This window comes from Lolium rigidum, chromosome 5 (assembly GCF_022539505.1).
Source record: "Lolium rigidum isolate FL_2022 chromosome 5, APGP_CSIRO_Lrig_0.1, whole genome shotgun sequence".
Classification (NCBI taxonomy): domain Eukaryota; kingdom Viridiplantae; phylum Streptophyta; class Magnoliopsida; order Poales; family Poaceae; genus Lolium; species Lolium rigidum.
Genome location: NC_061512.1, coordinates 256,403,473 through 256,427,226, shown reverse-complemented (window position 1 = coordinate 256,427,226; position 23,754 = coordinate 256,403,473). Strand labels below are relative to the sequence as shown.

General features: G+C 46.4%; 1 protein-coding gene across 1 annotated transcript; it reads right to left on the bottom strand.

Moving 5' to 3' along the window:
* Window positions 1–7,090: 7,090 nt before the first annotated feature.
* Window positions 7,091–8,682, bottom strand: LOC124651545 (putrescine hydroxycinnamoyltransferase-like). Its single transcript, XM_047190616.1, has one exon. It carries the CDS (start codon window positions 8,563–8,565, stop codon window positions 7,258–7,260), a length of 1,308 nt encoding a protein of 435 aa, XP_047046572.1. The 5' UTR covers window positions 8,566–8,682; the 3' UTR covers window positions 7,091–7,257.
* Window positions 8,683–23,754: the final 15,072 nt, after the last annotated feature.

Here is a 23,754-nt window from a genome sequence, read left to right as displayed (position 1 = left end):
AGTTAGTGACATAAAGCCACATCTTGTTTCTATTCTTCCCTTGGTTCGATGCAAATGCACTTGGCTCTAACTGGTTCTGTTTTCTAGAGTTTTCTCAGACACTAGGGACAAAAATAATGTCTAAAGAACTTACCTCATACAAAATATAATTTTCTTCTGCCTTTTCATTAAGAAAGAGCAAAAATTATCTAATTTATAATGAAAACTAGCCGAAAACCGATACAACACGATGCTACGCAATGAGCCCGAGGCCACGCACCACACAAGCCGATGACTCTTCAACCCAAACAACAAGAGATAACGCTCAACAGCACGACAAACTATTCCATAGACACCGCTCCAGCACGCACACCGGTCCCAAGACCTCGTCCCCGCTTAGCTGACGACCCTGCCACCCACGTGGACAAAGGTGGCACTGTATGAACCGATGGGGAAACCCGGAGCTGATAACCCTGCCACCCATAGCGGCCCCAAATGCACTTGGCTCTGAATGTTCTATTTTCTAGAGTGTTTGAAACACTAGAGGCTTATATAATCTATTAACTCACCCTGTACAAAATATAACTGTGTATGGTGCAATCGGTGGCTAGTCTACACTAACACTAGCACCCAAAACAAAAGAATATCATTTAAAAAAAATATCTTGATAATATCATATACACCATAAAACAGTTTGATGGGATATTACCTTATAGACATGTAGATAAATACCATGATTTTTTTTAACTTGTCATGGTTGAATTTTAGTTTATTAATATAGCTACGGAAAGATTCATCAATGGAACATCACCAAGTTGTTGTAACTTTGTGCTTCCCAAACGTAGCACAAGTTTAAATTCAAAATAAACAAGGAAAAACTAATTGGATATAGTTATCAACCTAATTAATTAGGTCATTGGCATTGTTATGTTTGTAGTTTTTCTGCTAGGTTATTCTGTAAAATTAAGTGGTCTTGTGACTAAGTATGAATTCATGCATGTAAAAGGAGTCTATTTTGATCATAGTGCTTAAAAAGGGAGAAAGAAACATTTTTTACAACAGAAATGATGCGTGTACGAACTTTACTAGGCGATGTGTGTTCGACAGTGCACCGTCCGATAGTTAAGCAATAGAAGCACACACGTCTTCATTTAAACATCGGACAAAAATCAGATGAAACCCATCGTATGCATAGAAGGACTCTTTTTACAATGTCCTGATCGAAGGAATCCAAAAGTTGCGCCTTGAGCTCAATCTAAAGATTTTAACGTGAGTAAACTGTTCCTATAACCTTTTCTTCTACGCTATTATTTTGAATGTTCTGCTTATAACATTTTGGTATAGTTATCAATCTGATTAAGTATGCCATGTGTTTTATAATTTAGTTTATGATAATGTGTATGTGTTGCTTAGGTTACTATGAATGTGGTATGCATTTCAATGACTGTGCTGAGCAAAAACTTCTGCCAAAGGAAGGTGGGTCGTCAGATAAACCATTACTGGCCACATGAGCTCCTTATAAAGATTTTGCGAGAAGTTTCTCCTAATATCCAATTCATGGTTGGTGTAATGTTTATGTTAATATAAAGCTATATTTATGCAATATATCATTTTGTCTGGTCATATTCTCACATCAATTTTTTTATGGAGCCCGCTATGTAGCGGAATGGATTAACTATAGCACATTCGGTGGCATCTCAAAAAAAAAGGATGATGAGATAGGCAAATAGAAAACATGAACAAAAGTAATCTCATTGCAAGTATCATAGGTAGTAACATGTATGATTTGTTTGTCAAAAAAGTTGATATTGAAGTATCATCGTTAGTTAAAATACGATGTGGAAGTACCATATGTAATTATGTTTGACTTGATCACATTTCCAAATATATGTAACATAACAGTTCTATATGCCTTAATTGATCTCAATTTTGTATCGATATTTTGTGAGATGTCATATTTCGTACTGTAAGAGAAGTCATCTGTGCATAGAAATGAAGAGAAGAGACAAAGTATATCGTGTAGGCGCTGATTACCAAAAATCTTGCATGGACATCTATTCAGGCTAGGGGAACTGTTGTCGGCAGGATTGTTGACTTGTGTTTGTTGCTGGACGAGAATTAAAATATGTGATCTGCGTCGTCTCGTCTCTTTTTTGGTTTCCGTTGGGCGATATGACTGATGATACTGTCCCGTGCGTGTCAGTAAGGGTAAAGCATGACTTGTGAAGCATGGAACCAGACCAAAATGGAGATTTAGGAGAATCTATATTGTTGACTTGTGTTTTGACAGAGAAAAGGAGATAGACCAGTAATAGTCGCTCACCCGACTGATCGTACGTGTGTGTGTTCCATCGATCGTCCTCACCCTACGGATGGAGATAGAAGAACGTCCTCACTCTACCGTGTGCGCGTTGCACTAGCCGTCTCGTCGCCACGTCTGCTACCAATCGTTGTCTGGCTTCAATAATTTCCCACCGCGCGTATGGAGCCATACCAAAATGCAGATTAGGAGAATATATAGAGGGCAAATAGAGCTTGGCTCTGGTGGTTAGGTCCCTTGTGGTGGAACCAGCCCACCCAGGTTCAAGTCCTAGACTTGGCATGGGTGTTTGCATTTATCTGGATTTATTCCAGGATTTAACCGGCGCTATGCTTTCGAGTGGTAGGTGACGTGCCCGTCAACAACGAGGCGCTGTGGTGACTTCGTCAACCTCAAGATATGCCGGCTCCGTCCCTCGGAGGTGCTCATAGGGGTAGGGTGTGCGTGCGTGCGTTCATAGGGGTGTTTGTACGTGCGTGTTTGTGAGCGTCTGCGTTGTACTGTGTTCTCAAAAAAAAAAGAATATATAGAGTATCTCTTTTTTCTTTTTGGCTCGGGCTCTGCTTCATTCCTTATTTTGTTGGGATTGCTTGGCTTCATAATGACAAAAATATTTTTACCGCCGTTTCTCTCACATTATTTTCTATTGAGTTTTAACCTCTAGTCTTCAGCACTGTCTCTTTCTTTTTATTCTACCTATTTTGCGATCTTCTGTTTTCTTCCCTTAATGAAAACGATTTCTGTCCGTCCGTCATGGCACAAGACAACACAAGAAAAAACAAGACCGTGATGTCTTGTCTCGTACCTACTGCAAACAAAAAAGTCAATTATATTTGACACTGGTCGTCAGATTGGATTCCCATGCATATTAAGCTACAGGATAAGACAACAGAAGCAACACATGCTAGGGATTGTTTTCGGAGGTTCCCTTTCTGTCGGAGAACCAGAGGTGGTTGCCAAGAAAAAAAACGACACCGATTAGTAAGTAAGGGTATCTCAACGCAGAGATCCAAATGCAAAAGATTCATCTGTTTGAATTTTTTCGGACAAAGGCAGCACCCAACAGGGCAACATAAACCCAAAACGGACGGCCACAAAGTCCGGAGCGATCCAAACTCGTCCCAAATCTGGGCGGTCTTTGCGTCTTCCCGAATGGCTCGAGACGGCTCAGCGCGTCCGTTTCTATCCACCTAGCCCCACATCTTCTATCTCCTCTGTCTTTTTTTTTCCATGGAGATGATCAGCATGGCCACCGGATTTTGGCTGGCCTGGCCAACTGCCACCGTCGCCCACACATGGAGTTCCCCGTCGCCGACTCATCACTTTTTTTCATCCATGTCGGAAGTTTCTGCTTCCAAAAGGAGCTCTGGCGGCAAAACTCGTCGATGACGACGCGCAGGGCGACGGCCAAGGGCGCGTGCATGGGCGCCGGCCGCTTGCCACGACGGCACGAGCACGGTCGCCTGCCGCGCGAGCCACGGCCAAGGGCGGAGCTCGCCATGCGCGCAGGCACGGGCGCCGGCCGCTCGCCATGCAATGGAGCGGGCACGGTCGCCGGCCGCTCGCCACACCGGCCGCGCGGGAACGGGCGCCGGCCGCTCGCCACACCGGTCGCGCGAGCCACGACCAAGGGCGCGAGCACGGTCGATGGCCGCTCGCCACGCCAGCCGCGCAGGCGCCCTGCGCTGCAGGTCCGCCCGCGTCGCGCCTCGCCCCGTCGCGCCGGCACGGGCCGCGCCCCCGCGAGCACGGACATCGCCTCGCCCCGCCGGCCGCGCGAGCGTCGGCTGCGAGCACCGGCCGCCGCGAGCCATGCCGCCGCGGGCGCCGGGCTGCGCGGGCACGTGCGCCCGGCCGCGTCGCTCCTCCACGCCGTCGTGGGCGCCGGCCACGTCTCGCCTCGCCTCGCCACGCCACGCGGGCAGGGCTGCGCGGGCACAGGCGTCGGCCGCCGCGAGCACAGGCCGTGCCTCGCCACGCCGCCGCTCCTCTTGCCTCGTCCGTTTTGGGTCGTGGCTGCATTGGGGAATAAAAATTGAGGCGGACGTGTGCGACCGTCCGCGCAACATCCGCGTGTCCGCCGGAGGACTCAAACGGATAAAATCCACCGTCCGTTTGGGTCTCAGCGTTGGAGATGCCCTAAGAACATGAAGAGATTCTTTTTGGAGGGTTCCCTTTCTCCCGGGTGCGGCGTTTTTTAGCTCGGGATACATGTAGGCATTTTTGGGAAAAAAGATAAAAATGACATTTTAGAGTTTTAAAATGTTCTAAAAAAACTTAATTGTAGGGAACGAGGTATTCTATTAAGGTGCAAAATTTAAATTAAAAATTACTTATATTACAGGCTGTGCGAAAATAATGAAAGTGGAAGTACTGAATAGTACAAAATTTGAAACCTCCAAAATTTGTCAGATGTTCTATTTTTGTATCGCTCAAAATACAAAGTGTTTTGAGTTGAAATTTTACACGTGGGCAGAAGGCATCATTATCAACATCTAGAATTTTTCCTAGAGTTTTCGGAAAGTCTAAAATGTTGTTTTCATTTTTTTCCATAAAATTGCATATATGTAGCCCAAGATACTATTGTAGTTTCGGTCTCCCTGCCTCCCTATATCATTGTTTTCACAATTGAAATTTTCTTTGAATGATATCTATGTTGGGAAAATGTCCTATAATAGATATCTTATGTATCACTCCCTTCATCCCCATAGGTGGTGCATGCATCGATCATTTAGACCATCGAAACAGATGTCATGCAAGTCATACAATTAAATTTGTATTTAAATAAATTTTCTAATAGAATATGTATTTTAATAAAGGGTTAATTGGATATATGCCATTGCAACTTTCACTGGTTGGAGAAATGCCATTACAAAAACGGAAGTTGGAAATATGCCACCCGAACTTTTTTATACTTCTATCTATGCCATTCTCTTCAATACCAAGTCATATACAGACCTTATACTCCCGTATGTATCCATATACCCCGTATGCACACGCAGAAAAAAAGGAAAACTCGAACCGCATCAAAATTCCCCACTCGAACTCGCACGCACCCTGGCGGCGGCAGCGGTCGGAGCCGGCCGGCGCTAAATGCGCTCGCGCGATGCCATGGCTAGAGGACCCAATCACGCAACGCAGTTGCTGGAGGAGGGCGCGACTGGAGGTAGTCTGGGTTGGATCCGGCCGCTGCTGGAAGAGCTCGCCCCGGGGCTGGAGTCTGGCGGGGCTGGACGCATGGGCGGCTGGAGGACGGTGCCGTGGCTGCAGCTGTGCCTGAGCTCGCCTCAGCTGCTCGTCCTCGTTACCGGAAGCCAAGTCGTAACTGTCCGGCCACCAGCGCCATCCACCAGATCTCCCGTTTGTACCAACCTTCTTCTCATGTTTGGTTCGAGTTTTTAATGGAGGCACTTGTGCGATGCGTAGCTAAGTGAAGATTCAATCGGTGGTTGGCTTCTTCCCGAGATGATATGTATCGATCTGTTGCTTCTTCCTCTGAATTTTGCGTTATTGCGTACACAGAGCAACGACTATAAAAAGCAATGGACAGATATTTGAAGCTTCGGCACAGAACAATGTCAGTTTATCTGCCCAGAATTGGCCCATATTTGAACAGTACAATCGTATCAGTGTTTTCCAACGGTTACAGATTTTTCTTACAAGTTCAATTTTTTGCTAAGATTTGTATGCTTTGAAATTTCTGGCGCTCCGGAGACTAAAAAGTGCTGATGAAAGTTGGCAACATTAGTATTATGGTAAATACTGTAGCACACACTGAAATACATGTATTTTTTGAATCCTTATTCTCTTAAATGGAGAAAATGGCATAAGTAGAGGTATGAAGAAGTTAGAGTGGCATATCTCCAAGTCTAGCTTTTGTAATGGCATTTTTCCAACTGGTGAAAATTGCAATGGCATGAATCCAATTAACCCTTTAATAAATACTACTACCTATGTTAGGAATTATTAGGCCAGGGGCCCAATTCAGTAGAATCAAGAAAGTCAATAACTATTCCTCACCAATTACGACATGCACAATAGTCTCACATAGAGAAAAGAGAGAACATGCTTTGCGGAGAGAGTGACAACAAATGATGAAGGTTTATAACTCCTAACAATTTTTAAAACCTCTATGACCTTAATCCGTAATGGAGGAAATAGAAGTTATACATTTATTATTGTACAAATTGCAATGGTGTATGTTTAAACACACAATAAGACAAGGCTACATGCACTGGGACAAAATGCAGAGTATTAATTACCACTCACAGTGGAGAGGTAATGGGCTAGTGCCATGCATATATTACTAGTATATGTTACCACCTCATCGGCTCATCGTGGGAACTAAATATGGGTGATATCATAAAAAGTCATACTACCTCCATACCTGATTAATGAGCAATTACGCACTTCCAAAAATAAGTTTGATACTAATTTGATCAATAAAATATAAGATATCTATCACAAAAATAGATATACAAAATACATATGGCATAATAATATTTTTCATAACTATTCTATTAGTTAGGATTTTAGTATTGTAGATGTTTATATTTTTATAAATACATGTGATCAATGTTTACAAATGTTGACTTGGACAAAATATTATATGTAACATAGTTTCCCTAGACGGAATAATAGGATCAATGATACAATAACATATTGTTAATTCGTACCCCTTCTTGTTTTTGACGGGGTAATCAACTGAAAGTATGAATAGCCAAATAATACTAACGTACACGGCAAAGAAACGCACATATATACCTGCATTACTATACATGTGTACACTAATACATACATATATATATGTGTGGAAGTATAGATACAACCGATACATGGAGAAGTTACCTGCAGAAAAAAGATATATACACGGAGAAATTACTCGACTGCAAATGCAGACGATATGATTAAGCTTAATAATTTTATCGTGTAATAGCCGTACGTTGCCTCCTGGTTAATTACTCCATGGAGTAGCAGCACTGCTTGAATGCGTCGAGGTTGTGGTCGAAAACGGGGACGAAGGCGTTGACGCTGCCGTCGCCGGTGTAGGACGGGACGAGGAACATCATCCCCTCCGTCGGGAAGTAGGCCGGCATGAAGTAGCTTGGCCCGCCCGTTCCGAAGTCCAGCTCGTGGAACGGCAAACTCAGCCAGCTATCCACCTCCATGTCCGGGCCCAGCGCGTCCCTCAGCACCGCCGTCTTCTCCAGCCCCTCCCGCTCCACGGCGCCGGAGCTCGCGAAGTCCACGAGCGACTGGAAGTAGGCGCCGTCCACGCGCGCCACCGCGTCGTGGATCGCCTGCGCCGCGTGCTTCAGCGGCCGGTTTAAAAGGTCGCCCACCGTGGCGCGCGGAAACGCCCAGAGGACCATGTTGCCGAAGTAGCCCGGCGGGGCGGCCAGGCGACGCCGACCGTCGACGGAGACGCGGATGGTCGAGGTCTCTTCGGGGTCGAGGCCCCGCGCGCGCGCCATGGTGCGCCACAGGTGGGCCAGGGTGGTCTCGAATCGGCTGAACGGCCGGCCACGCCCCTTGGACGCCTTGGCGCGCAGCCCGGCGATGAAGTCCTTGGTGAAATGCGCCTTGTGGATCACGACGTTGTCGGCGCCATGGTGTCCGTGGTGCCCTTGGTTGGCGTTGGGCGTCGGCCGACGGTACTCGACGCCGCGGTGCTCAAACTCGACAAGCGGCGGGTCGCGTGGCGGGAAAAGATCAGGGTGGTTATGCCGTGGCGAAGAAACGGCGAGTCCGCGGGCGGCGGCGCCCCATGCGACGAGAAAGTCACTAGTGGCATGGCCGTCGGCGACCGCGTGGTAGGCGGTGAACCCGATGGCGAGCGAGCCGCAAGAAAAACGCGTGAGCTGCACCTGCACCACCTCCTCATGCTCACCATCCAGGTTCGGGTGCAGCTTCAGGAGCTCCGGCGTGGGCTTGCTCGGCGCGGCGTCCGCGAGGGTGGCGCCGTCCACGCACGCCTCCACAAGCCGCGCGCCGCGGTCGTTGAGAAGCACTCCCAGCGCACCGGCCGGGCCCATGGTAACCTGGCCGGCGAAGAGGCGGTACAACGCCAGCACGTCGGCGAGGCCGCGCTCGATGTCGGCCGTGGAGGGCGCCGGTGCCGAGAAGGCGTAGATGATGGCCATCTGGAAGTGGTACGTGATCATGTCGAACACCGAGGACGGCACGTGCTCCGTCGTGTCCGGCCGCGCCGCGCACTCGTGGTACCGCGGCTTCACCAGCTTCGAGCTCACAACCTTCACCTCCATGGCGCTCGTCTAGTTATACTCGTCTTCGCCAACTACGATCAATCGAAGGCTCCTTTGATGTCTTGACGTATGGATCGAGTGACAGTGTAGCTGGCGAGAGAGCAAGATCGATGGAGCTATGAGGAGCAAGCACACACATACTCCGCTGCTAATGGCAAGGAAGCTAGCGGGGTATAAATAAGCAGCACGGGAACAGAAGTGCTACACCTACGGGATATTTTTTACGGGATTATCTTACGGGAGAACGTGGCTGCAGCAGATTTGTTGCTAATCAATTACGCCCCGTGATTTCAGGCCGGAGATGGCTCCTCAGATGTACACCTCAGCCCGTAAAAAAATTGCGTAAGGTTTTTCCAGTAAGTGTAGTGTTATTGGCACGGGAACGGGGGTAGGTACAGTATGTAGCGTACTTATTCTGGCTCTTGGATTAGTCGATCAGCCTTGACACGGTAATGGGCACTATCGCGGTCATGTATATTGTATAGTACGCGAGAGGTACGTTTAACTTGGAAGCTAGGAGCAGCGATTGCATGATAAGCACATTGACGCTTTCTGCAGAACCGGCAACTTGGCATACGACGGTAACATGCTCATGTATAACACTATCTTTTGATAACAACGCACGAATATTTTTTCATTATTCGCACAAGTCAACATACCAGTATAACACTACAATCTACATCACCCTGACCGCGGTGCATGAACGAGTCTGGCATATTATGTTGGATGCATCTTGTTTGTAGCATATCGGGACGGATCTTAGGGCTTACGACTTTCTTTTCTTGAGTACAATACTATGGAATCATTGCAACATAGAACTGAGTCACTATAGGAATTGGTCAAGGTGCCGACAACCTGATCCTACGCTAGCGTCTTTTTATCGAGACCGTTGGCGTAGGGCTCGAACCGGGCCACCCAACAAGGAGGCAATCGGCATAGCCTGACACGCGTGGCCCGGAGAGTCTTCCTCGTCACGGTGAAGCCCTCGTCACGGTGAAGCGACTGCGTTGAGCCGTTAGCACTTGTGCCGACGACAGTTTTTTTTTTCATTTTTTGCTCTAGTCACCCCCCTCCCCAATCCCCTTTTTTACATTTTGAAAAAATGTAAGAAAATAGTAGAAATTTTTAAAAATAAAATCTTTTGAGATCATCATGTACTATATGTTCTAGTTTTTACGAAAATTAACATACATAAATTTCAATATACTATGCAAAATGGCGTCATGTTTCGGTAAAACTGCCTTTGGTTACACACGACCTCCGATGAAAACTTTTTTTATATGAAAATATATCTACCGAAATTTTTTACATCCGATTTCAATGGCCTACAGCCGTTTACCTTTTTTTAGATTTCTGAAAATCATAAAGAAATAGGAGTTTTTTCACGTTTTAGATTTTGGTGATTTTAAAAAAAAAATCAAATTCAGTTTATTGTTATTTAAATTCAAGATTATTATTACTTATTCATTTTTATTTAGTCAAATAGTTTTTTGGAATTCAAATAATAAAGAAAAGTGTGATGTCATGGCTCAGGGGTTAATAGTTTTGGCGTTTAAAATTGTTCACCCTTCGTGTCGATGCTGTTATTTTCTTTGTTCTCGTTGGGCCGTTCGTCACGTGCCATTCTTGAGGTTCATGTTGGCAAAGGTAAAACAACAATATCCCTTTTACTACCTCCGTTTTAAGGAATAAAGCGCTCTCGTTTTACGTGTTTTTTGTTTGACGAAGAATTACTCCAAATAAATAAACATTGTTTGTACGAAATTAGTATCATTGAAAAGTTCTTTTCAATACGAATCTAACGATACTAGATACATATAATATAATTAAGATTTTGTTGCTCAACTTTTATGGTTAAAGTCCTTCTTTAAATACGTGTGTGCCTTATTCTTTGAAACGGAGGTAGTATCGACCACATCGCAGAAAGAGAAGTAAAATCGCCTCACTTGTAATTTTTTTGAATTTCATCACCTCACCCGACTAATCGACACAAAACAGAGGTACTTTGTCGGCTGCCGACGACGGAACGTGCACTCGCTGCGTTAGGGTGTGTTTGTTTGGGCTGCTAGCAGCCGCTCCAACAGCTTCTGGGCTGTAGAAGCTGGAAGCTGGAGCCCAAACAAACAGCAGTTCTTGGGCTAGCTCCATGCAGCCGCTTGAGGAGCGCTGCCAAATAATACACTACGAGCTAGAAGCTGGGCAATCGACGCTTCTGCCAGTGGCTCCAGCTCCAAACGATTTTTTTACCGAACTAGCAGAGTGCCCGTGCGTTGCTACGGAAAATTAATACATGAAGACAGATTTGACGCATGTTATTTTTGTTTTTATTCTTTCCACTTCATGTGTCTCTCTCAGTCTCTCTAGCCTGAACTTCTCACCATTTTAGCAATATTTTGAGAAATGTAATTATCTACACTTCCATTATGTAAGTAAAAAATGGTTTTGTTGATCTCAAATCTAAATCGATTCTAAAAAGTGAAGAATCATGTACAAGAATACTGAATGCAGAGCAGAAAAAATATATGGATTTTAAATTTTAATAAAAAAACCACAATATAGTGTATTCAAATTCAATTTGCTAAAATAAAGTAGATTAGTTTGTTAAGAATAGTCTATCACTATTCCTTGTTCGTTTTCCTTCTCTAAGTGCCCATTTGAATGTCCCTGATTTTTCATTTCTACACACTACTGTGATTTTCTTAATACTCCGATCCAACAACGTTGTCACTAAACCCCACTTGAAAATATGTCACTCGATGCTGAGCTTCCATATTTATACAACAGTGTATTTCCATAGCTTAGACTTTGGATTGCTACCGGATAACATGATAGACAAATGAAAACAACAGAGGGACCTTCATTCAGCAGCCTTTTCCAAGAAAACTAATCATTCTTCCCCAATTCTAGTCCAAGCTAACCTTAATTACTTGCGAATTCCTCTCGTACCCCAATTCTTCCCCAGCATCTATCCAACGATAAGTATAAAGAACAACAAACAAAGATATGCTTATTGCAGATGATATCATTTGTGTGCAAACATGAACAAAGATTTCACATTAAGCCATGCATCAATCTTTAATTTTGAAGAAAGCCTACCATATGAAATCTTGAAAAATAGAAATACACAAGAAAAACAACATGGCAGATGAACATACAAATTCCCGACCATTCCCCCTTCATGTGTTGTTTCTTTTCTCAAAATTTTAATGGTCTTGTACATGACGGATTGATGTTTAAGAGCATCCAGTCGCGTCTCCAAAGCGGCCCCCAAATTGCGCCGGATCGAGCGTTTGAGGGACGTTGTTGCTTGGCGCCACGTTTGGGGCATCTCTGCCCAGTCGCGCCCCCATTTCAGAGTGTGTCCGGCCTCCTATCGCACCTTCGGATCAATTTCTGAAAAATAATCATTGAGGTGGAGTGGATTAACCACGAGATTTTTTCCACTAAAATGAGTGAGGTTTTTATTTTATATTGTGTCAGACTAATGAAGTGGATAATCCAAATGATAAATTACAAGTGCAACTGAGGCTTAAAAAATACGTAGGAGTTTAGGAATATACGGACATGGAATGAGAGCACATTCTACCAATCAACTATGGATGCTCTGAAGATACGATACATGCTACAGGAACAAAATGCAATGTATATTTCCTCACAGATCTAGGACCCTGATTGTATGTTAACATAATTATTTATTTCTAATTTGACTAAAAAGGATTTGCACTGTCCATATATCTGAAGATTTGCACAAAGTGACAATCATAGATATCATTACAGGTTAACTCATGTACTTTTAACAATCATCGATAGATAAAATATGAATATCATGAATTTAGTGCAAAGTTGATATATCATTGATATTAATATGCAGTTGACTCGTCCAAATTACTTATACTATACCAGATCATGAATAAATGAATGCATGTTACACATGGACCATCACCTTCACTTCTAAATGAACAATTGCATCCTCTGTAGCCCTCAAACCAATAACCAAATCTGTCACATCAAGATCATAGGAGTATCATAGTGGATGGGCAAGAGGACCTCTGTCCCCGCGCGCAGGGCAGCAAACTGAAGAATGTTCACTCTGCAATACACCAAGCGTTGTGAATTAGAAGAGTTAAGAGATATGCAAATAAGAACTATTTCAAAGTTCTGGTTCTGCAATGAACAATCACATTTAGATGGCTGACATAAAATTAATCTCAGAAGAGGCTTTCTACACCTTTCTCTTATCTGAGGCAACTCACAACTCCACATAGTTGGTGATGTGCATGTAACAGATCAGGTCTACTACAAAAGCTCCAAAGTAAGAAATGAGTATCCAAAAACTGGTTATGCTTAGATGCAGAATCACATTGTATTTTACTCCTGGGAGTGCCACTACATTGTGTCCCTATTGTCGTACCATTATACAAGGTTCCTCGTTCAGAGTAATTTCGTCCTTGGAATCAAATATGTTTGACCTATGATTTGAACATGAAGATGTCGAATCAGTAACACTTTATGCAGAGGTAAACAAGCATGTGCAAGAACCATATATGAAGGTAAGAAATTATCTCATCCCTATTAGGCATGTACACTCCGGGGCGCTTAGTTAGGCGCTTAGGAAAATAAAAATAAAGGGTCCTAAATCTGATTATTAGCTCAGCGATGCATCGCTTTACAATGGTAGGCGCTAATTGAGGCAGTAAAGATCGATTGTTTTATGCATGGATTTTCCCCTGGCTGGTTGAATCGTTCCGTGCGGATAAAGAAAAGGAGCGCCCAGCGAATGGTTAAGCAACGGCAGAATCATTATTCCCAGGATGATAGGATTATGACCCTAGCGTATGTGCTATGCGTCTCCATTGTAGATTAATCGCATTCTTTATGTAATAGGGCTGAGATAATTTCTTGAAATAGTAATTCAGAAGACAAAGTCCTCAGGGTCTCATGTAGCGAGCATTCAACATCAGTGATTACAACAAAAATACCAAATAGTGCATTGAAAGGACAAATACGATTCAGATCTCGGCCCAACAAAAATTCTCAACTGAAGTAGAACTTTTAGAATAAATCAACTTACGTAGTTCTGGCTGATACAAATTATTCTTAGCACAAAGTGGCATTAAGATGCAGGTATGAAGCAACAAAAAAAATCAATATCGTCATTTCCTTGTGGAATTACCTGCTGCTGATACTACCATTGGATTGCAGCTCCATCGCTGCATCTGTTAGTGAGTATCAGACCGGCAAAGATCGGGGATGGATCTCCATAAGGAGGAGGTCGTCCACTTGGGGGTGCTCGTGCCGGAGCTTTTGCTGGAGAAGGACCGAATTTTGGGGAGGCCGATCCTCGAGATGGAGGTCATCCGGATGTGAGGAGGCGCTCCGCTCAGTGGTCAGGAGTTCGGCACGCGGGCATCCAGGGAGACGACTGAGGGAGGGGACACGAGAAGGGCAGCGGCTGCAGTCCTTGTGCTAGGGTTCAATGTGAGGAGGTCACGATGGAAGCTTGGGGTTGGGGATGATGGTAAGGATTGCGGTTTCTATCTCCCAATACGTGAGGGATCCAAATGCAAAAAAGGGCGAGGATGGACGAAGCGAACAACGGACCATGTATCGTTGATTGACGACGGAACCGTCTCCTCTTTTTTAAGTAGGAGAGATTACTCTCCCACCAATCTACATAATACGTACCAAATGCCGTTACGTTTCTTTTTCTCCCGGCCCGCAGCAAGCACAGCAGTATGCATAGTGTAGGCATGGCTCGCACTGCGTGCGTCGAATAGGAAAGGCATGCGTGGACTGTACTACCGATTTACATGCGTGTGACCCCCTTTTTCCAAACAATGTTGGGAAAATCTAATAAACAGCGCCGCACAAGCAGCACATTCGTGCGGCGCATCACGATCCGTGCAAAAAGTGCATCGTGCCCCTATAGAGACGATCCACTCGTGTTGACCTTATCTCCTCGCAGCCTTCTCTCTTAGACCACACACACACGGAGGAGAACCGCATCGGAGAGAGCTGGGTCACCGCACCGGGCAGACGACGTCGCGCCGCGCCGGAGAGTCGCCGTCGCCGGAGCTCAGCGCCAGGGAGCCGCCGTCGCCGGAGCTCCGCGCCAGGGAGCCGCCGTCGCCGGAGCTCCGCGCCAGGGAGCCGCCGTCGCCGGAGCGGCGCGCCAGGGAGTCTCCATCGCCGGAGCGGCGCGCCAGGGAGTCGCCGTCGCCGGAGCTCCACGCCAGGGAGTCGCCGTCGCCGGAGCTCCGCGCCCGGGAGTCACCGGGAGCGCATGAACGAGGCACGTCGCCACCGTCGACAAGCACGAGGAGGTCCGCGAGCGCGATTGGGGGAGGGCTCCTCCAGGCCTCCGCCGACGGGCGCGAGCCAGGCCTCCGCTGACGGGCGCGTCGAGGAGGTGGGCGAGCACAACACCGACGAATAGCACGCGGCAAGTTTCTGGTGGACGAGCACAAAATTTCCTCCTCTACTACATCTCGTTTGCTGATTTTTCCTGCTGAGATTCTCGGAGTATTTGCGTATATGAATCCTGTGAGCATCCTTTAGTTGCATGTGTCTCAAAAAATTTGGGAACAAGGATTCATATCAACTTTACTAGAGAATCTTGTCGTGGCTTTGACAATACGGCATACTTGAGGATGCAAATTCAGTTTTACAGGATTTTGGTAGCAGAGAGGATGTAATCTCGGCTGAATGAGTGAATTAGTACTATAGTTGAACTTTGTAGCAATTGCCAGATTAATCAGATCTAGTTTGTAGAATAATTAGACGCAATTGACAGATTAAATAAGTTGTATGCGCCAATTCGTACTAATTGCCAAATTAGTTTAGTACGGGAGAGTAGTAATTAACATATTAGTTAGGTGTAATTGCCAGATTTAGTTTAGAGCCTTGCTTCCCTGTTACTAATTTCAAGAGTAGTTAGGTCCTAATTGCCAGATTAATTCTGAGTATTGTGCCAGTTTAAACGAGACTGATTGCCAGATTAATTAGTGCCGGGTCTTGTGTTTTTCTTCCGGTGTTTTCACTTTGGTTTAAACCTGGTAGCCAAATGAAAGTAATCTGGCAATCAAATCTAGTTAATGTGGTAAACCTGGTAGTTAGAAGGTGTTTGTGTATTACGAGATGCATTGTGGTGTTCGGGGAATTGCTGGATTCCTCACCATGAGACAAGTTCTGTATATTTTTTATCACGTCGATGGTGCCGCCGTATGGCAGGAATCATTTGCATATCAGCCACACTGCCACAGTCACGTGGCCAGAAGGTGCCCCGCAAGCGAGCGAAAATATGGACACGCACTCAAACCTCACGTGGCGGGGCCAGAGGAATCCGCCGCACAGAAAAGGGATTGTGCGGCGCCGCCGCGTAGTTCTGTCCAACAATGTTTGCATGCACGACGACTTGACGAGTGCTACTAACCATTGCTTTTGTAATTTTGTGCTTATTAGCTTTTACGGCTGGAGTTATGGATATGTAGAATAAGCAATTATTTGCATGTAGTGCTTTCGCTATTTAACTGCTGCTGAATAATTAATTTTAATTATTTAAACTACATGTATTATTAATATACTTTCTTCGGTTCAATATAATTGTTTAAAAATAGATGTACCTAGACATATTTTAGTGTGTCAATATATCATTTTTAGACAATTATTTTAAACCGAAAGGAGGAATGTAATTGTAGTTAAATCTAGTGAAAAGAAATGTTCAATTGCAGCAAATATAGCTCTCAATAATATTGTTTTCACTTGTAATAACATAGTCAACATTTAAACCCAATCAACGGAACTACAAGGGCAATTTCACCACATTTTAGTTGCAGCCACAGCTACAATAGCAACCGAAACAAACAGACATCAGACAGCTCCAACCTTCCAGCCCCAGCTAGCAGCTGCAGCTGATTCTGGCAGCTGCAACCGTGAGGGCATCTCCAACCGGGCGACCCATCCCGCGCCCGCGCGTCCGGATGGGTCGAAACGGACAAAATCGCGGCCCAGCGCGCGGACCCATCCCTAAAACGGACGGCCGGGGCGTCCGGGACGACCCAAACCCGGCCCAAATCTTGGACGAGTTTGCGTGGCCGCGGACGCAAAGGCTGGTCGCTCGCGTCCTCCCCTTGTCCGCCCCGGCCCGCACTGTACGCACTCCCACAACGGAGACACTCCACTCCACTCCCAAAACCTAGAGATGGCCGACGAAGCGACTGCCGCCGCCACCGCCACCACCGCCACCATCGGAGAGGAGGCACTGGTCGCGGCCGTTGCCGCTCCTTCCGTGGAGGCGGCTTCTGAACTGGACGCTCCGGTGGTCGTGGAGACCGGGCCGCCGACGAAGAAGGCGAAGCCCGAGCTCACCGCGGAGCAGAGGGCGATGGAGTCCAAGAAGCGGGCGGACCGGCGCCGGGCGCTTGATCAACGGAAGAAGGAGGCCGCCGCCGAGGAGGAGCGGGTGCGGGCGGCGGAGCACCTCCTCCAACTCCAAACACGGGCGAAGAACACGGTCATGCAAGAGCGAGGCGCAGGCCATGCTGTTTTACGGCCACTCATCGCTCGGCCAGCACATGCTCATCCCCGGCACCGGCACGGCCTCGGGGGGAGCTCGTCCTCATCCGTGACCCTGCCCCTTCCTCCAAGATCAAGCGGCCCAATGTCTGCCCCGTTTGGGCACGGAGTGGGGCGCATTCAGGCGGCACGCGTACCACTCACGGGATGGGTCACCGGAGGTGGGAGAGTCCATGTCGGGGCCGTCACCTTCGTCCATTGACCTCAACCGTGCGCCGGCGAACTCCAAAGGCCACAAGAACCTGGCAGCAGCTGCCATGGCCGGCGCACGCAACCTGTTCGACGATTTGTCGGCCGCGCGCGCGCAGTCACCGTCGGCCGTGCGAGGCCCCTACGTCTTTCGCGCAGACGATGCCGGCCACCCTGCCATGTCCTTCGACACAGCAGGCTCCCCAGCCACCTCCCGTTGACACACAGGAGGGCACAACTGCCTGTCCCGGCAGCATAAACATCGAGGAGGAGCCGTTGTTCGCTGAGGGACTCACACAAGCCGCAGCTGCACAAGCTAGAGCTCGCCGGGTAAGCAAGCGAACCGCCAACTACACGGAGAAGGAGGACAAGATGATCGTCAATGCATGGTTGACCATCGGGCAAGATGCGTTGACGAGTGCCGAGCAGAAGGGGACCGCATTCGGCGCCGGGTCTATGAATACTTCCATGAACATCGCAAATATGGACGAGGAGCCATTTGAGAGCGACCGCAGCGACATATCGATCCAAAAGAGGTGGGGAACAATTCAAACGGAATGCAACAAGTTCCAGGCGGCGTATGAGCACGCGAAGCGGCTCCCCGTTAGTGGCATGGGTGCGAAGGACTTGGTATGATTCTTAACCTCAACTTAATCATCCGATATTCGCACATAAGTTTATCGTTGTTCTCTCGCTTTGCTCTAGGTGTGGCGAGCTTTGGACTTCTACAAAGCCAACAATGGAGAGAAGACCTTTGCCTTCCCTCATTGTTGGAAGGAACTCCGAGGCACCCCCAAGTTCCGGGAGGGGTATGAGGGGTACATGGCGACCTTGACTGGCAACAACCCCGCCAAAGATGCCACGGTCATTGACCTTGATGGTGGGCAGCCTTGCGGTAGCTCCGCTTCTCGTGCAAGTCGTCCACGCGGCCACAAGTCAACCAAAGCCGACATGAAGCGTGATGCTTCGTCCATGCTATTGTATGGCACTTTGAAGGAGATGCATGCGGACAGAGAGGTGTCCACGGACAAGAGGGATGAGAGGAGGCGCCGGGAGAAAGAAGAGGACAGAAAGAAATTCTTTGATGTCCAGCAGAAGAAGCTTGAGATTGAAGAGGTCAAGGCCCGAGGCCAAAGCTAAAGAACTTGAGCTCAAGGAGAGAGAACTTGAGCTCATAGCGAGTGGCAAGGGCGAAAGAGGTGGAGATGAAGGCGAAGGAAATTGAGCTCAAAGCAATGGCAAGGGCCAAAGAGATGGAGATGAAGGCGCAGGAAGTTGAGCTCAAACGCCAAGCCGAGGACAACCTCATCATGAACGCCGACTTGACCAACATGAGTGAGGTGAAGAGAGCTTGGTTCGAGAAGAGGCGAAGGAGATCCTCGAGCGCCCAAATTGAGTTAGACAATCTCAATTGTAATTTTTATATTTTTCTCAAACTATGGCACATTTTAATTGATTTATCATGCTACATTTGATGCTATTTTATGCTATTTGCTATATTTTATGTTTGTTATATATTATTCCATGTTTATGAGATATTATTCTAGGTTTAGACATTGTTTTATAAAGTATATCGTGGCCGGATGGCTTATTTCCCAAAGAAGTAGGCCAAATGGCCAAATGGGGTGGCCGCTGCGTTGGGCGCAGCGTGCGGCCTAAACGGACACGCGGACGCGGGCGCTGTCCGGGTGTCCGTTCGGCCACCCAAACGGCCCAAAACGGACGGCCCAGCGCGTCCGTTTGGGTCGCCCGGTTGGAGATGCCCTGACAACTCCAGTTGTGGAGGCTGCAGCCGAAACAAACACACCTTAGCCGGGTCGTCGCGACGTCGCACCTCCGAACCTTTTCTTTCCCACCGCCACGGCAAACAACAGCTAGATCCGTCGTATACATTGGTCCTTCCTCAGCGGCTTGGGTTTGGCTTCATGCTATCTAACATTTTTTTACCCATTGCCCTCACATTATTTGGGGTTCATTTTTAAACATTATTACTCTATTTAATTCATATTACTTGTCACTAGTATGGATGTATCTAGAACTAAAATATTTCTAGATATATCTATAGTGGTAGGAACTAATATGTATTATTTCTTTAATTTCAGAAATATTGCATTTTTTTTAAAAAATAAAATTATTGTGGTGTCGGACTGGCAGATTCAGACCGAGACTTTTAGGGCTAGGCTAACCCGAAAGATATTATAAGGCAGAATTTGCACCGGCTAAGTCCCAGAAATCTGCACGTTTTAGGTTAGCCTAACCTAAATGGCACTTTTAGGGTTTGGGTAGCCCGAAAGGTCTTAGTTGAGATAGGCTAGCCTGACGCCACGATATTTAAAATAAAAATAAAAAATGCACAATACTTCTTAATTAAAGAAAATATAAATAGTAATATGTTAAAAAAATTCGTTCCATAGGATTCACACAAAATTTCTTCTACACTAGTACCACATTATCGCTCTCTTTTAATCATTCCTATGTTTCGTTCTTTTATTTTCTTCAGCTAAATCAAAACGATTGCTGTCCCATCTCTCACAGCACAAGAGAACACAAGAAGAAACAGGACCGTGATGTCTTGTCTTGTACCTACTGCAAACCAAAAGGTCAAACCTATTTGACATCCGACATTGTTCACGTGGTTTGATTCCCCATGACCAAGCTACAGGATCGGACAACGGAAGCAATATATACTAGGGGAGGGCTGTGTTTCATTTCGGAGGCTAGGGCAGGTTGTCTCTTCTCATTTTTGCCGAGAACCAGTGCCAATAAGGGGACGTTGTCAAGAAAAGAAAAATACGTAGTAGCAGGTAAGAACAGATACTATAGTGTTTTTGCGGCATGCATACCAATTATCTGTACGATTTGACATGTTCCCTCTTACGGACTACTTCATTTGCAGATAGGAAAAGCGTAGAACTGCAATGGCATGCGAGTGTGACGCCTAGCTACATATAGCTCTTTATTTCTAAAGACTCAAAATTCCTATTTCAAAATTTCAAAATAATCTGAAATACAATTTTGGAGATAGTCATTGATGTATGCTACGTGCAAAATCTCAATGCAAACTGATTTGTATTTTAGGCTACACGAATTTGACAAAATCTAAAAAAAAAATAGTCATGAAATGTGTACTATTCACTATAAAATTTGTCAAAAATTATTATTTTTGTTTAGTGTAGAATATAAAGTAGTTTGTATTGATATTTTACATCATTATAGTATACATCATTGTCCATCTCAAAATTTTGATTCAGATTTTTTTAAAATTCTGAAATACGAGTTCTGAGAGTTTGAAAATAGAGGGCTACGCGACCAAGTGATAAAGGGGATAGAGAGGGAGGTACCTGCCGCTGGCTCCTGGAGGAGTCTCGCCGCCACCGTCGGAGCGCGTGTACACGAGAGAGATGGGCGGAAGAGATAAGTTTAGAGTTTTGTTTTATATTTTACATCACGGGTATGCAAGCTAACCAAAACCTTTTCACGGTGAGGCAAAACGAGGCATGAATACACACTAAACGTCATGTTATTGTATATCTAAATGATAAGTACGACATCACATGAGACATTTTGCAACTAGACATTTTATATTTTGAGACCCAACATTTTGAGATGAATTGGACAGAAACAGAACGAACCACTGCTAGGAAAACAACTAGCTCCAAGATTGCTAGCAGTGGTGCAGGTGCTAGTGGTGCGCTACTATTATATGGAGTGACACCATTAGCACCTGCGCCACTGCTAGCAGGCATACTAGTGGCACATGCTATATAGGGTGTGTCACTACTACTGCTGGACCTAGTTGCCCCCCGCCCCAACTTCCCAGGCATACCTATGTGTGTCCATGCTACCAAGTATGTCTGGGAGGGGGCTAGGATTTCGGTCGCTACTTAGCAGCGGTGCACCATATTTGGTGCTCCGCCAGTACCTTACATACCACATGGTGCGCCACACCTAATTGGTCCCTAAAATTCTCAGTTTCAAAAAAAAATGATAGAAACTTTAATTTTTAAATATTTTCGAGATGACCATGTGTTATGTTGTAGTTATCAGGAAAATTAACAAGCATGAATTTCGATATATTTTACAAAATAGTGCCATCTTTTGGTAAATGGCTTTGTATTTTGCATACGACCTCCGATAAAAAAAGTTTTTATATAAAAAATTATCTATATAAAAAGTTACATCCAAATTCAACGGTCTTTGGGTGTTTACCGGTTTTTTATATTAATCAAATTCAAAAAGGAGAATACACTTTTCCGAAGTTTTAGATTTCGATGAAAAACAATTTTCTTAAAAAAATAGCAGTGATGCACCAAGACTTCTGGTGCATCACTCGTATGTCGCACGGCCCCAGATTCAGATGCACGATCGAACGGCTCCCAACGTGTGTAAACAAACACACGATCGGTGTGCTCTTGATTCATGTTTTCTGATTGGTCGACGCAAGGCACACATCCTCTCTCATCCCCTCTCTCTCTCACAAGTCCCCTCTCTTCTTCCTCATTCACTCTCATCCCAACCTATATTCTCTTTGTCCTCCCTGCCTCCTCCTCCAAATCCTCACAACTCGGCGACCTCGCCGACCGCCGAACCAATGACCCTGTCGACACAAGGGTTGCCACATGCCTCGGCCGCCACCTGTCGCGGCCACCACCTACCTCGGTCACCACCATGTTGCGCCCCTCTCTCCCTCCTCTCCGGTCTCCAACCTCTTCCTTTCCAACAACCGCGCTTCCCCTCCCTCTCTCCTCTTCGCCAGCCGTGTTGCGCCCCTCCCTCCTCTCCATGAACCCTCCTCCATCTTCTTCCCCCTCATCTCTGGTCGCTGACTCTTCCCTCCTCTCCGGCCACATGTGGAGATCCCCGGTGTAGAAAACGTACCATGATGAGGGAGAACAAAATTCTAAAAAAATCTCAAAAAAGAAATTCCCCCAAAAATAATGCCAGACCCATATCCAGATTTAAAATGTTCTCTTACTTTTGCGCATCATCATGTCATCATGCATCATAGCATCCATGTTTTACAATTTTTATAAACCCTATTTCAAAATTTCCCTCTCATATGGATTTATTAATAAACCATCCCTTGTCCTTTCTTTTAAACAAAACCCTAACTCCAAATCTATCAAGCAAAATAAATTATTTCAAATGCTTCAACTTCAATATAAAATTATCTTGGTCTGTTTCTTTTTGAAATTAATTTACAAAATAGTTCTCGAAAAACAAACAAAGGAGAAAATGTTTTGGAAAAACAAAACCTAACCCCCTCTTCTTTGGGCTCTCTCTACCCAGCCCCTCTCCCTCTCTTCCTTTCCTCTCAACCCCGGTGGCCCAACTCTCGATATCTCCTTCCTGTCTCTCTGGCCCAAGTCCAGCCCACCAACCAAGCCATACCGCTTCGGCCTTCCTCTTCTCTCCTTTTTCTCTTTCGTCCTCGTCAACATGGAGAGCGACACGAGCACGAGCAAGGTGTGCTCGCTGTGGTCCTCCCCTCTCCACCACCCGCTCCTTCCCTTATCCCTTAAAGCCGAGCCGCGACTCGTGAAACCCTAGATCGCCTCCCTCCTCGTGCCGCCAACCCTTTCTTCCTCATTGTCTTTTCTTCTCCATCACCGAGCGCATCCACCACCAGATTGTCGTCGTCCCGCTTCTATCGACCGCCCCGCGCTCACCTGAGAGGATCGCAAGAACTGCCTCGCTCCCCTCTATCTCACTGTGCAAGAAATCGAGCGGGGGGATGCTCAAATCAACAACGCAGCCTTCCTCTCTACCTCCGGACGTCGGCAAAATTTCGTCGATTTTGGCGCCAATCGGCCTCCTCCGTCGCTTCCGACCGCACCAGAACATTTCTGGTGAGCTCAGTTTCACCCTGGCCCTCTCCGCTTCTTCCCTGGCCCCCTGGTTCGTGTTTCCCGACTGTGAGCTCGTCCGCTGTCGCAGGGTCCTCGACACCGGTGACGCTCCGGTGGTCTTTCCGCGCCAAGACAACCACTGCTCGACTCCCCGTCGTCATGCGCTTCGTTCGCGCCCAACCCCGCATCCTGGAACCCACAGATTCACTCGCACGCGCGACGCCGGCCGCAGGTGGTCACCACCACACACCCGTCGAACACCTTCCGTGCACCAGCTCACGCTTTGCCATGCTGGTCGCCGATGTGGCGCTGACCCCACCTGTCATCCTCTGCAGCTAGAGCCTCCCTCGGTGAGAATCTTCCTCAGATCCGATCTGGATCTAAATCTTGCAAATAGGCCCTTGCATCTTTTGTTCCCTGAACCCGCAGTCCCTATCGTTGAAGTTTTCTTCAAAATCCCCTGTAGCACTTGAAGAATCAACCCGGCGCCCACGCTTTGTCAGCAGCCATGCTATCCTCTCCGGTCCCACGCGTCAGTGACTGTGGCTAGATTCCCCTGGGTATAAAACGTTTCTCT

What these genes read in the sequence shown, in the direction of transcription:
- LOC124651545 (XM_047190616.1), bottom strand. Translation starts at nt 8,565, where the DNA reads ATGGAGGTGAAGGTTGTGAGCTCGAAGCTGGTGAAGCCGCGGTACCAC.